General features: G+C 39.7%; 2 protein-coding genes across 7 annotated transcripts in view; one reads left to right on the top strand and one right to left on the bottom strand.

Moving 5' to 3' along the window:
* Window positions 1-2,839, top strand: part of naa15a (N-alpha-acetyltransferase 15, NatA auxiliary subunit a) — a 78,556-nt gene extending 75,717 nt beyond the window's left edge. Inside the window, exon 20 of the mRNA XM_070872146.1 lies at window positions 671-2,839. Coding sequence (XP_070728247.1) covers window positions 671-871 — 201 coding nt within the window. The 3' untranslated portion in view covers window positions 872-2,839. The remainder of the gene's footprint in view (window positions 1-670) is intronic.
* A 718-nt stretch (window positions 2,840-3,557) lies between these two features.
* The window catches only part of ugl (ureidoglycolate lyase), a 57,979-nt gene continuing 47,226 nt past the window's right edge, over window positions 3,558-14,310 (bottom strand). For all 6 annotated transcript variants that reach the window (XM_070872149.1, XM_070872152.1, XM_070872147.1 and 3 more), the window contains 2 exons: window positions 7,767-7,897; window positions 3,558-6,231 (listed from right to left, as the gene is read on the bottom strand). In XM_070872149.1, coding sequence (XP_070728250.1) covers window positions 6,108-6,231; window positions 7,767-7,897 — 255 coding nt within the window. In that variant the 3' untranslated portion in view covers window positions 3,558-6,107. The remainder of the gene's footprint in view (window positions 6,232-7,766; window positions 7,898-14,310) is intronic.

The raw sequence follows: 14,310 nt of genomic DNA, 5'->3' as shown, positions 1-14,310 counted from the left end.
GTCATGGAAAAGGTGCTGGCTCATCACTTTTATGAGTACAATCATCAGGATTGACCTGGCTGGGGTCCAGCCTTAATATAGTAGATAGCTTTTTGTAGGTTTTGAATCTGCTCTATAGGATTTGCAACAAAATTCTAGGCTAGATGGAAAGTGAAGGGTTCCCACTGATTGATTGACTGTTTTTCATTTGATAAATTGATTTGTAGCCTAAAATTAGGTGTAGGCCAAAGTGAACAACATGGATCAACGAATGAAGAAGCTCCTTAGTCAATTGACGTCCAGGGGTCAGACATTTCCCAGGGTTCTAACTAACATATGGAAAAATTGCCTCCCTTTCCTAGCTGAGGTCAGTTATAAATACCTCCACCCTAGCAGAGATCATCTAACTCTCCATAGACCATGGCAAAAGCTGCCTGGTGTATAATGATATGGCACAAAATAATTTATTCACTGAGCCCATCAGAAAAGTATGCTTCCCGTTATTGCACATTGAGTAGTGTTTGTTTAAAATGGCTTTATCAGCTGTTGACTATGGTCTTGGTTAAATGTACAATAATAAAGGTAACCGTGACTGAAACCTTGAAGTATATATCCTCACATGGTCTATCAACACTTAGTTTAATATACAAACCAGGGTAGCTACAATTCTTCTTTCTTTATTTTGATTCAGATTTGTGTGAAGGTGCTGGAAGCTGTGCGGGATGGTAATCTGGGAGTCTGTAAAGAAACAGCTGAAACCTACAGAGCACAGTGTCACAAGATTTTTCCCTATGCTCTCGCAGTCATGCCTCCTGGATACGAAGATGATGTAAAGATCACAGTGAATGGGGATAGTGCTACCGAACCCGAAGAACTGGCCAATGAGATCTGAATGAAGGTGGTGACTGAAGTGAACACATTTTTGTTGCACACCTCTGATGTCAGCTCCCCACTCTTATCGACAGGATCTGTAAATATGTGTCAGGGTTTCATAAATGCCTTCAGATCATAGACTTTCAGAATTGGAGGTCTTTTTTTTTTATCCTGCTGACTTCAAAAAAAAATCTGAAATTTTGGAGGTGACTTCTGTACTATGTGTTTGTGAACCCCCTGTGAGTGGGAAGGTGACATCAATTGAATGCACTCAACACCCTTCTTGCAATTGGCTTCCCGGGTTTTTAACGTAATTTCTAAAGAATATTGAGAGCTATTTAAAAGTTGGGTGTGTCGCAAAAATGTAGTCTAATCATTACTGTCTTGAGATTCACGGTCAGCCGTATGCTGCCCTAGCACTGGATCCTCTAAGCACAAACTTATGTCAGGGCGGCGGTGTCTGACAGAAAATGAATGGAAACTACATGCAGACCACAGGAAATACCTGATGTAAATTGTGATGTACAGATTAATGTACCCAGTTTAAAAAAAAAAAAGACTTGTTAAAGAGGGATAAGTATTTGGAATTGAAGACTTTGAGGGGGGAGATGGGAGAGGTAAAATTAGGCCGTGTACTGACCATTTCTAAATTCCTTGGATTTTCTAAAACACAGAAATTTAGTACGTCTGTAGATCACCAGCTGCATTACAGAACAGTTCTGAGTCTGCGTTTCCATATTGCTGCTTATTGACGACCTAAAGTAGCGAATTTAGGCAGTCAGCGAACAGTTATTACTTTATTTTTAAATCCTGAAAGTTTGAGTGAAGTAGGAAGTGTTTGATAAATTAACTTGGTTTCATGTTCTAATTTAGAGGACTGGTCTTGGACTCAATACTGTTTTGTTAATGCAGATACAGATTGTCATCAGTAATTACCTGACAGATTATGTAGAAAATTATACATTGATCATTTGGATACCGTTTTTTTTTCCCTCCATGTAATGTCAATTATAGTACTTGAAGCCCAACATTTCTAAGGATACTTCTTGCTCTGCAGTTTTACGCCTGCCCCAGACTTTGTATGTTTTTAAAAGGGGCCCAGAATTTTTGGAGAAAAAAAACAGATTTGCTTCTTTATTTCTGCAGTTATAATTAATTCCCATGGTTCTGAAATGCAAAAGGTACCAAATATACAATGCAATAAACAGTTTTTTTTTTGAAAGTTGTTCTAACTGGGGTATTTATTAACATGGTTTTATTTTGCAGATTTCAGCTTCCAGGAGGTTTATTTAAAAATTATGTGCCCCAGCATTTTGATTCTAAAGCACTGTCTGTTACTTATGAAGAAAATGTGATTTGCTCCCTGTTTATTTGATTTTAATTGTATACAACATGTTTGTAAACGGTCTGTCCTAATCCCAGCTGGTTATCCAAGAAACATGCATTTCAGAGAAGTTGAATCTGAGATTGTGAATTCTTATGTTACTGACTTGACGTTTGGCTACACAAACCAAGTAAAAAGACTGCACAATGTTCCATTTTAATGTTGCAGGGCTTTTGTGTGTTTTTTCCTGATCACTCTTGAAGCAGTTAAAGCTGGAGGCTGGGGGTACTGTGTACATCTATACAAATAATGCAGCTGTGAGTCTGTCCAGAGAAAGCTTCCTAGGTTGGTATGAATGATGGACTTCCTCATTGGTTCACAAGCTAGGATTATCAGTGGGTCTACATCAGTATGATCACTTTGAACCTGAACTCTTGTTAGGATTTGGTTTTGATCACTGAGGTTTTTTGTGTTCATGTCTTAAACCATTTCAGCACTGAGCCTTGTGTAGGGTTTTATTTTTCATTGTCTTTGAGATCCATCCAGCACACAGGGTACTGGTACAGCGTATGAAATGTAAATTTTACATTTGTTATGTGGTTAGTTCCATTTTAACCGCAATGGTTGTATTCAGCATCTAATAAACTGGTAGTGTTTGTGTCATGTTTGTCATAAGTCTTAATGCTAGAATCCACTCTCCGTACATTTAACTGCATTCACTTTGCTGCAAATGGGGATCCTTTAGATTGGAAGGTTACAAGTTGTTTTTGCTTTCTTTGGAAAGTATAGTAAATTAAATATTTTTAATTTCCTTAATGCTGTCCTTTGCTGACAAGCATTTTCATGTACTAAGGGATATGCCATAAGTGATCCTTTTAATTAGTGCAGTGGCCTGACTACGCTACAGCTGTAATTGTCAGAAGAAAGTGGAAGTGCTTGGTCCTTTCATTGTCCAATCACAGGCTAGTCTGCTGCAGTAGCTCACCAGGAGACTCAAAGTCCCTTTGGCTGGAGGTTACAGTCAAGCTGTTGCCTTGAGGGAAAACAATGCTAACTTTTGCTTGGGTTAGGATATTTATTCCTGTCTCTGGTTATCTAAGGAACAATACTAATGTCAACAGCTTACATTGTGGCTATTTTCCACTTGAGTCAGACAAATAAACTGCTGAATTTCAAAGTTTTTTTTTGTACTAAACAGCTTGCTGTTCGGGCATTACTTTTTACAAAACAAGCCATGTCAACATTGTCTGCTGGTCCCAAGATTTTTCAGCCCCACACAACCCCCAGGATTTGCCCCAGGATTTTGCAACAGCTCTTTGATCAATGGAATAGATTAAATGCCTGTCTAGAAAGTATTAAAAAATGACATGGAAAAGTGTGAATCAATTTTAATTATACAGAAATGGTAACACTTTGAGAATGCAATATAGCTATGTTTTATATTATTTTGAAATAAACTGTATATGAGAGAGGATAATACACTAATGAAGCTCAATCTGTAAAGATGCATAAACTGTGGTGGGAGTTTTGAACGTTTGTCTGCTGCTATTGGTTTTCTGTAATCGGAACCTGCTGTAGCATTCTAGTTTAGTAAAACCTTATTTTATTATAGTTGATGTCTATGAACTCGAGCATTTTCTCCCCAAATAGAAGTTTCATCACTCTTTAATTCTATAAGAACAGCATAAACATTCACCAAAGAAACTTTAAAATCATTTAAAATTAATGCATTATTTACCAAACAGTACACATATGTGGCCTAACACAATGTTACAGATTGAAATAATTTCTATAAATGCATAAGGTCTTTACAATCTATCTGAATATAAGTTATATAACATTGGCCTCAGACTTATTTTGCTGGTAGATGGTACTTTCTCCTTCAGAATCAGACAAGGATACTGTGGTCTTTACTATTCCCATACACTTCAGCACTGTAGCAAAGTAAACTTTCTAAGTAACCTGTGTTTAAATGCGGTCAGTATTAGTCTGAAATAGGCATAGGGTTGGAATGGAACAAGTCTTTAATGCATTCAGTGGCACCAACTGTAAGATTTGAGAAAATTAATCACAGCCACACTTGTCTTTTTAAAAAGTAAGAATTAACAAACTATTTTACAGACGTAAAATTTTAATCTAAAGTGTTTGACTTTTTGTTACCTTCTGTTAATTTCAGTAAATACTTTCCCGTGGTGGACAGCCATCCTCATTCCCAAGCTATTATTTATGGCTTTACCAATGTGTTTATATCCAAATGGTTCTTCTCTTTTCAGATGCTGTTGGAGCTGCTGTATATTTTTAGCATTTTCTGTTTTTATTTATTCCTAAATCTACAGGATTTTGCTCGCACCCAGTCCCCTTACTGTAGCAGTCATGGTGCACTCAAATTCTTAGTTCATTTTAACCTGTTTCCTCCACCACTACTATTGGCTGTACAAAATTAGTTTCCCGACAGCTTTGGGCCAGTACAAAATACAGTACAGAAGGATTCTGTTATAGCAACTCAGTTGATCCACATTACCAACAGATCAGTATATCAGAAAATATAAACCTCTACACTGTTGTTCCTTCTTTAAAGCAGCTAATTAAACACCTGATACAAAAGCAAAATACTGCAGATGCTGGAAATCCAATGTATAATTAAATAGCTGTTCAAAATTTAAGTGCTGTAAAAAGAACGATGGTGGTTTTTATTCTCCATTCATTGCTCCAGATCCAAAAACTAGACAATGTGAAGTGTTGACCATTTGTGTAGATTTGGCCTATATTCTCTGGATTTTAGAAGAATGAGAGGTGATCTCATTGAAACTTATACAATTCTTAGCTTGATAGGGTAAATGCTAAGAGGCTTTTTGCCCCTGGCCGAAGAGTCTCGAACTAAAGGTCATATTCTCACGATATGAGGTCGGCCATTTAGGACTGAGGAGAAATGTTGTGCATTCAGATGGTTGTAAATCTTTGCTGTGTAAATTCAGAGTGCTGTGGATGCTCAGTCTTTGAGTATATTCAAAACTTGAGATCGATGGACTTTTGGGCACTAAGGGATAGGGCAGTAAAGTGGAGTTGATGTAGAAGTTCAGCCATGATTTTATTGAATGGTGGAGCAGACTCTGGGCTGTATGGCTTACTCTTGCTCCTATTTCTTATGTTATAGGTTGACCCTTTGAAACAGCCTAAGGATTATTTATAGTTGAGACCAGTTAGCAAGCATAACAGAATTCCACTGTGTTGGAGTACAGTTAAATCCTGCTGAATATAGAAATAGTTTAGGATCATCTAGACTAATTTGCCCAGTTCATCTTGCCATGTTCTACACCCCATTTTGATGCAGTACTTCAAGTTTTAGTAACTCTGCTTTTCAGAAGTTGAATTTGAGGCACATAGGAGATACACCCCAAATCTAACCGCTACACCTGACCTGGGAGGGTTTCCCCAAAATGTTACATTTCTTGCACTTCCATCCCTCATCTTGATTAGCATAAAGGCTTCCATGTTGTACATAATTCACATGACATTCTCACCGGTGAAAGAATGAGTGTTACTTTGTTGATTGTTCATCTGTCAAGTGAAAGCCAACAGGGTAATGTAATATCCTGTTAAAGCTTTAAAAATACTGGATTTGAAACGGATTTGGTAGTGCACTACTTGGTAGGTGCGGAAAGTAGTTGAATCCTGCAGCAGTGGCAAATGATCATCACTCGTTAGAGGTTCAGTATATGAACTTGCAATCTTCAGTTTAGATTGGGCTTGCAGGTTTTACTAGGAACCTTACAACATAGAATGTAGAGTTAATCCTGAGATTTTTAATTCAATCTGAAATCCTATTTAATGTGATTAATAAAATTTGGGGTTTGTTACCACTTGCTTTTTGGATACACAAAAATTTTGCTGAACTAACTATCTTGTAGTGTTATGACTATGTTCTGTGCAGTTAATGGTTGGCACTTAAAAATGTATGATCCAAGTTCAGGTATGTGGTGAGGAATTCTGGGAAATCTTGCTTCTGCACAATTTCCAGGAACATTTCTGAAGCAACATCCAGTTGTGTTTTGCAGCTGAGGAAAGAAGACAGTGATCACTAGTTAAATAGCAATCTTTATGGTTAAGTGTATTCATCTAATAAGAAAATAAATTGAACTTTAATAGTTCTACATCGTGTACTTGTTCCCTCAAACTAAATTTATTCAATAGATTACTTAACTTCAGTGTTGCATCTCGAGTCAACTCTTGCAAGACAACTTGAGACATAGAGGCCAAAAATCCACTTCCATTCTGGCTCGTTGCTGCAGTAATTGCCAAGCCTTCGCTTGTCCAGATAAGGTCAACAATTTCCTCTTCCTCCCCTCTGCCCCAACCCCCCTTGCACCCAACCATCAGGTTGTACCTGTGGGGCAAGGTGTGTATGTGCTATACAAGCATCTTTGAATGAGATTCTGGCACTGAAAGACAGCCCCACTGACAATGTAGCATTCCTAGTCCTGCACTGCAATACCAATTTAGGTTATGTAAAGTCAAAAGTGGAGCTTGAACCCATGACCTGACTTGGGTGAGAACATAATGTCTTGAGCCATGCTTACAGCATTTAATACGTTTGCTCGTTGCATCTGATTGCACTAGGAAAAAGACCATTATGCTAGTAATTTTCTAAATTTTTGCTTTGATGCAGAATCAACGATTGCTAATTTACAGAAATGTATGCCTTTGTGTTGAATCTTTTCCCATTCATATGAGTATGTTTTCTAGGAGTATTATAGCTTAGAAGTGTATCCTGTATACATCTCGCTAAAGTTAAACCAGAAATAAGCATTCAATATGGCCAAGCAGTGTGTGTGAAGAAAATTCCCTATAGGAACTGATGTTTTTCTAATCGGGATTGAATTGCAGCCAGGCCGCATGTTACTGTCCATAGTTTCCAGTGCCAAAAATGACACGGCTTTAGTGGAATTTTCTGGTTCAAAAGATCATAATTTGTTGTCACCACATGGAAGGTAGGTCACATTTGATACACATTATTTAATTTTGAAGAAACATACCACAGATGTAAAAGCACTACTTTCCAAGAGTTGATTTGAAGGGGATGCAACACATTGTGCTCTAACATGCTGTAAATAATTAACTATGGATTTCTCTAGGGTTACTAATGCTAGGTTGTCAGAAGGGCCAATTTGTGCAGTTCTGCTCAAAAATCTTTTAAAGGTGTCGGCATCCTTGTGATGTTTCCCTAGTTAACCTACCCATGCTACAAGACACATTGATTTCAAAAAGGAGCAAACTAAGTAATATTTTTCTCTTCCTGGTCTCTCCACAATATAGCTTATTCCCAGACATGATAAGTAGGTGATCTACTCAGTCCCCTGTACAATCAGCTGGTTTAGAAAAAAAGCATAAGATTTGGGTAAGTTCATTTGCTTTTCCATTTTCTTACAGGAAGCACTTCCCCTCTGATCAGTACCTATTCCGGGAAATATTTTAGCCAGGATCTCACTATTTGGAGAAGAAATAAAAATCTGTGTCCTTTATCATTTGTTGAAAAAGCAACAAGCGAGCCTTTTCTAACTAGTGCATGTGAACATTTTTCTGCAAATCTTACCTGTCCATGCAGCATTGCAAAACCTCCTGTAATTCAGTTCCTAATTCCTTTACAAGAGTTTGGACAAGGTTTCTGGTGACAGTTCTGTTATCATCCTCCAATTTTACTCCATGTCGAATCCACTGCCAAACCTGTAAGATAGAGTATAATGTTGGAAAGTGTGAAGTCATGCACTTTGGCAGAAAAAATCAAAGAGCAAGTTATTATTTAAATGGAGAAAGATTGCAAAGTGCTGCAGTACAGTGGGACCTGGGGGTACTTGTGCATGAAACACAAAAGGATAGTATGCAAGTGATCAGGAAGGCCAATGGAATCTTGGCCTTTATTGCAAAGGGGATGGAGTATAAAAGAAAGGAAGTCTTGCTACATCTATAGAGTGTTGTTGAGGCCACACCTGGAATACTGCGTGCAGTTTTGGTTTCCATATTTACAAAAGGATATACTTGCTTTGGAGGCAGTTCAGAGAAGGGTCACTAGGTTGATTCCGGGGTTGAGGCGGCTGACTTATGAGGAAAGGTTGGGCCTCTACTCATTGGAATTTAGAAGAATGAGAGGTGATCTTATCAAAATGTATAAGATTATGAGGGGGCTTGACAAGGTGGCTGCAGAGAGGATGATTCCACTGATGGAGACTAGAACTAGAGGGCATGATCTTAGAATAAGGGGCCGCCCATTTAAAACTGATAAATTTCTTTTGATGGTTGTAAATCTGTGGAATTTGTTGCGTCAGAGAGCTATGGAAGCTGGGACATTGAATAAATTTAAATCAGAAATAGAGTGTTTCTTAAACAATAAGGGGTTCTGGGGAGCGGGCAGGGAAGTGGAGCTAGGTCCATGATCAGATCAGCCATGATCTTACTGAATGGCGGAGCAGGCTCAAGGGGCCGTATGGCCTACTCCTCCTCATTTCTTATGTAATCATAGAAATTTACAGCATGGAAGGAGGCCATTTCACCCCATCGTGTCCATGCCGGCCGACCGACAGACCAAGAGCTATCCAGTCTAATCCTACTTTCCAGTTCTTGGTCCGTAGCCCTGTAGGTTATGGCACTTTAAGTGCACATCCAAGTATTTTTTTTAAATGTGAGGGTTTCTGCTACCATCCTTTCAGGCAGTGAGTTCCAGACCTCCACCACCCTCTGGGTGAAAAGATTTCCCCTTGTATCTCCTCTAACCTCCCGCAATTATTTAAAATCTATGCCCCCTGGCTGTTGACCCCTTCTGCCAAGGGAAACGGGGCCTTCCTATCCACTCTACCCAGGCCTCTCAATTTTAAACACCTCAATCAGGTCTCCCCTTAGTCTCTGTTCCAAAGAAAACACCCAGCATCTCCAATCTTTCCTCTTAGCCAAAATTCTCCAGTCTAAGCAACTTTCTTGTAAATCTCTTCTGCACCCTTTCCTGTAATGTGACCAGAACTGCACGCAGTACTCCAGCTGCGGCCTAACCAATGTTTTATATAGTTCAAGCATAACCGTGCTTTTGTATTCCATGCCTTGACTAATAAAGGCTATTCCATATGCCGCCTTAACCACCGCCTTAACCACCTTATCTACCTGGCCTGCTACCTGCACTCCAAGGTCCCTTTATTCCTCTACACATTTTAGTGTTGCACCATTTAATGTGTATTCCCAGATGCATTAACTCTCACTTAACCGGATTGATTTCCATTTGCCACTCTTCTGCCCACCTGACCAGTACACTAATATCTTCCTGCGGTCCACAGTTTTCTTCATTATCAACCACATGGCCTATTTTAGTGTCATCTGCAAACTTCTTAATCATACCCTCAGTCGTTGATATAAACCACAAAAAGCAGAGGACCCAGCCTTCCAGTCACAAAAACACCTATCAACCATTACCCTTTGCTGCTTGCTTCTGCGCCAATTTTGGATCCAACTTGCCACTTTGCCCTGGATCCCATGGGCTATTACTTTCGTGACCAGTCTGCCATGTAGGACCTTATTAAAGCCTTGTTAAATCCACGTACACTACATTATACACACTACCCTCATCGACCCTCATAGTTACCTCCTTGAAAAATTCAATCAAGTTAGTCAGACACGACCTTCCCTTAACAAATCCATGCTGACTGTCCTTGATCAATCCATGTCTTTCTAAATTAAGATTTATCCTGTCAGGATTTTTTCCCACCACTGAGGTTAGGCTGACTGACCTGTAATTACTCGGTTTATCCCTTTCTCCCTTTTAAAGCAAAGGTGCAACATTAGCAATCCTCTGGCACCACACCTGTAGCCAAAGAGGATTGGAAAATGGTCAGCCTCTGTTATTTCCTCTTTCACTTCTCAACAGCCTGGGATACATTTCATCCAGGCCTCAGGATTTATCTATTTTCAAAGCTACTAAACCCCTTAAGACTTCCCCTCTCACTATGTTTATCTCGTCTAATATTATACACACCTTCCTCATTGCAAAGTCTGCATTGCCCCTCTCTTGTGAAACCGATGCAAAGTATTCATTAAGAATCATACCCACGTCTTCTGCCTCCACACACAATTCCCTTTATGATCTCTAATAGGCCCCACTCTAGCAAGATAAGTTTGAGAAATAGTGAGATAGGACATTATATAGAACAGTTACGGCAATGAGGGGTATATAGCTTCTATCCTTGCGCTAAGGACTTTATACGTTACCACCTTGTCACAAGCAGCAGAATCTGCTACTCCAGTCCCTCCCACTTTGAAAGAATTGGTTACAACTAAAGTAGCTATATTTTAAGATAATCAAATTTAACTTTTCACAGCAATCCAGTTTAATTTTAATTGGCATGGACCCCGAACTGATGTGCACTTCTGTCTTTACAACATTGCATCATAAATGAGTTGGAGGAAACACTATTTTACAATCATAGGAGTGTTATACCATGTATTACCCAATGCATTATTAATTAGTTGATTATCTGTGACATTACTTACAGTTTTCAAAAAATTCTCTTCCTGTAACACTACTTTCTGACTTTTTTTTTGCTTTGCTCTCTTTTTGTCTTGCACACTGGGTATCACACCTTTCTTATGTCTACATCACATAAATTAATCTTATTGCCTCTGTCTCAATTATTTTGTTAGTCTTTTTTTATGTCTGTGTGGCTCACACCCATTTCCTTACTTGTATATCAATATCTATCTCTTTCGTCCTAAGGTACAAAGAAGAAGGAAGATACCATTCTGGCTTGGAGATGAGGCTGATAAAATCAGATAGAGAAATGATACCGTTGAGATAGAAAATGGAACTGAGGGTTAACCTGGATGAAAGCAAAGTGTTTGGGTTGGAGCAAGGGAGGGAATGGCTGGAGGGGTTCATGGCCTCGGGGTAACCCAGGGCACCACTGAGCCCAGAGTATAGACCCAGGTTTGGAGTACTGTTCTAGATGCAGGATTGCCAAACCCAGAAATGCGAACATTGAAAATGTCAAATAGAGATGCACATCTAAACACGGGAACCAAGGTGTTAGTTGGACAGGTTCATAACAGACAGGGCCTTTGCTGGGCACTAAGGCCTAGGGGAGAGTACTGAAGCAACATTAGGTTAACAAAAAGATGTTTGAGAGCAGCAAAATAATCAGATCACAAAAGATTATTGACAGGGAGACTAGGAAGATCAAATCAACCTGCAGAGAAACACAGATCAAGCATGAGGGAGAGAGAGATCTGGCAAACATCATATGCAGCTAGACAGAAGTTAATTTTCAACATTTATTTGAAAGTAATAAATGTTGAAAAAGAAACATGGACACAGTAGCAGGTTCTTGTTAGCCTGATTCGAAAACTAGTTAATTAACCATTTCCAAAAAAATTAACAAACCCCAAAAAACTGACACCTCAAAAACAGCCTTGAACATAGACCTATGACCAAGGCCCCCTTTTTATTACATAGAATTTCAGGATTTTTACTAATATTTCATTCTGCAGTTCAGTTTAATTTTCTGTGGCTTTATCTTAGCCAGGAACCCCAAACAGTTGAAATGCGAGTGCACTAGCAGAGAACTTGGCTGCTCATTCATTCACACCACCACTCTAAATAATGGTGGGGAGACAGGGCCCAGGAGACTAGTCTATTCCCTGTCGCTTACCTCAACTACCACTGACCCCAACAACCACCTTGAGAAAACAGTGACAAGCCCATTATTGCCATTGGTGGAGGGAGAGGGCCTGGTGGTGGGCACCTCTGTCTCTCTTTTTAAACCATTTAGCTGCAGCTGGACGGCCTATGGATCAGCAAAAGCCGTTTTTAAATTAAAAAAAATCTTCAAGCCATTTCTTCACCCTTTAAGACATCTCCCTCATGTGTCGATGTGTCTCGAGGTTTATTAGTAAAATTCAGGTAGCTGCTATAAGAAGAAATTAACAGCATTGATCGAAAGTTAATTGACTGGGAGGAAACAAAGACTTATGGTAAATAGGTGTTCTTCAGATTTGACAAGGCTTGACAGTAGTGTACGTCAGGAATTGGGGCTGGGTCCACTTGCGTTCTTGGCATATATAGATGCTTTAGACTTGGCTTTAGGGAACAAAATCATAAATCCTGCTAACGGCACAGAAGGAGTATAAAACGTTTCAGGAAGACATTAGCAGCTAGAATGAGTCAAAAAGTGGCAGGTGCAATTTGATAAGGATAAGTGACATATTGGGAGGGAAAAAAACAGGAAATGAGAAACTACACTTAATGGTATAGCGCCTTTAATGTAGTAAAATGTCTCGAGGTGCTTCACAGGAGCGTTATAAAACGGAATTTGATGCGCGCCACGAGATATTGGGGCAGATGACCAAAAGCTTGATCAAAGAGGCAGGTTCTAAGGAGCATCTTAAAAGAGAAAAGATAAGTAGTCGGAGAGATTAAGGGAGGGTACTCCAAAGCTTAGGGCCTTGGCAGCTGCAGGCATAGCCACCAATAGTTGAGCGATTAAAATCGGGGATGCTCAAGACCAGAATTAGAGGAGCAGAGAGATCTAAGGGTTGTGGGACTGGTGGAGTTTGCAGAGATAGGGAATGGCAAGGCCATGGTGGGATTTGAAATCAAGGATGAGAATTTAAAATCAAGGCTTTGCTTAACTGGGAGCCAATGTAGGTCAGTGAACACAGGGGTGATGGGTGAACAGGTCTTGGTGCGAGTTAGGACACAGGCAGCAGAGTTTTGGATTACCTCAAGTTTATATAGGGTAGAACATTGGAGGGTGGCCAGGAGTGCATTGGAATAATCAAGTCTAGAGGTAACAAAGGATGAGGGTTTCAGCAACAGATAAGCTGACGGGTGGAGTCGAGCAATGTTCCAGAGATGAAACTAGGCAGTCTTGGTGATGGCGCGGATATGTGGTCAGAAGCTCATCTCGAGGTCAAATATGACACCAAGGTTGTAAACAGTCTGGTTGTGCCTCAAAGTTGCCAGGGAGAGAGATGGAGTTGGTGGCTGGGAAAGAGAGTTTGTGACGGGGACTGAAGACAATGGCTTCAGTCTTCCCAATATTTAGTTGGAGGAAATTTCTGCTCATCCAGTACTGGATGTTGGGACAGTGGAGTGGGTCAAGAGAGGTGGTGTCGTCAGTGTACATGTGGAAATTGACATTGTGTTTTCGTATGATGTCGCCAAGGGGCAGCATGTAGATAAGAAATGGGAGGGGCCAAGGTAGATCCTTGGGGGACACCAGAGGTACGGTGCGGGAGCAGGAAGAGAAGCAATTGCAGGTGATTCTCTGGCTACGATTAGATAGATGAGAATGGAACCACGTGAGCGCAGTCCCACCCAGATGGTGGAGCGGCGTAAGAGGATGGAGTTGTCAGCCATGTCAAAGGCTGCAGACAGGACAAGGAGGGATAGTTTACCTTTGTCACAATCACATAGGATGTCTTGTGACTTTGTTAAGAGCTGTTTTGGTACTGTGACAGGGCTGAAATGTGATTGCAGGGATTTAAGCATGGAGTTCTGGGCAAGATCCTTAAGGGCATTGATGACCAGAGAGACCGAGGGGTTCAAAAACACAATTCCCTGAAAATGTAAGTAAAGGTGGATGAAACTATAAAAACACTAACAGCATTTAGGGGTTTATAAATTCAGGTATAGAGTACAAAACTAAAGAAATATTGATGAATTTATACAATAATTGGTTAGGCAACAGTTATAAAAGTGTGCGCAGCATTGGATGCTCCAGTGTACAGTGTAGATTCACCAGGGATGGGAAACTATAGTTATGAGGAGAAACTTGACACGCTATAACTATTTCTAATGGCACAGAGAAAACTAGGATGAGTTTTAAGAGATTTTTTAAATTATGAGTAGTTATAGAATATTACCTCTGATTGGGTAGTCAGTGATGAGGGTCATCAATTTAAAATTATTACTAAAAGAATGAGGAGAGATATTTAGAAAAATCTATGCAGAGGATTGATGAAGAATGAATGGAATGCTTTGCCACAGGGAGTGAATGAGGCACAAACCATTACATCTTTTAAGGGAAAATTAGATATATATTTGAAGCTGAGGAAGATACAAGGCAATGGAGAAAGTGGAGCTGTGGGATTAGTCTTTGATT

The sequence above is a fragment of the Pristiophorus japonicus genome, chromosome 2 (assembly GCF_044704955.1).
Source record: "Pristiophorus japonicus isolate sPriJap1 chromosome 2, sPriJap1.hap1, whole genome shotgun sequence".
Taxonomy (NCBI): domain Eukaryota; kingdom Metazoa; phylum Chordata; class Chondrichthyes; family Pristiophoridae; genus Pristiophorus; species Pristiophorus japonicus.
The sequence above is the reverse complement of the archived record's forward strand: the minus strand, read 5'-3'. Positions and strand labels throughout refer to the sequence as shown.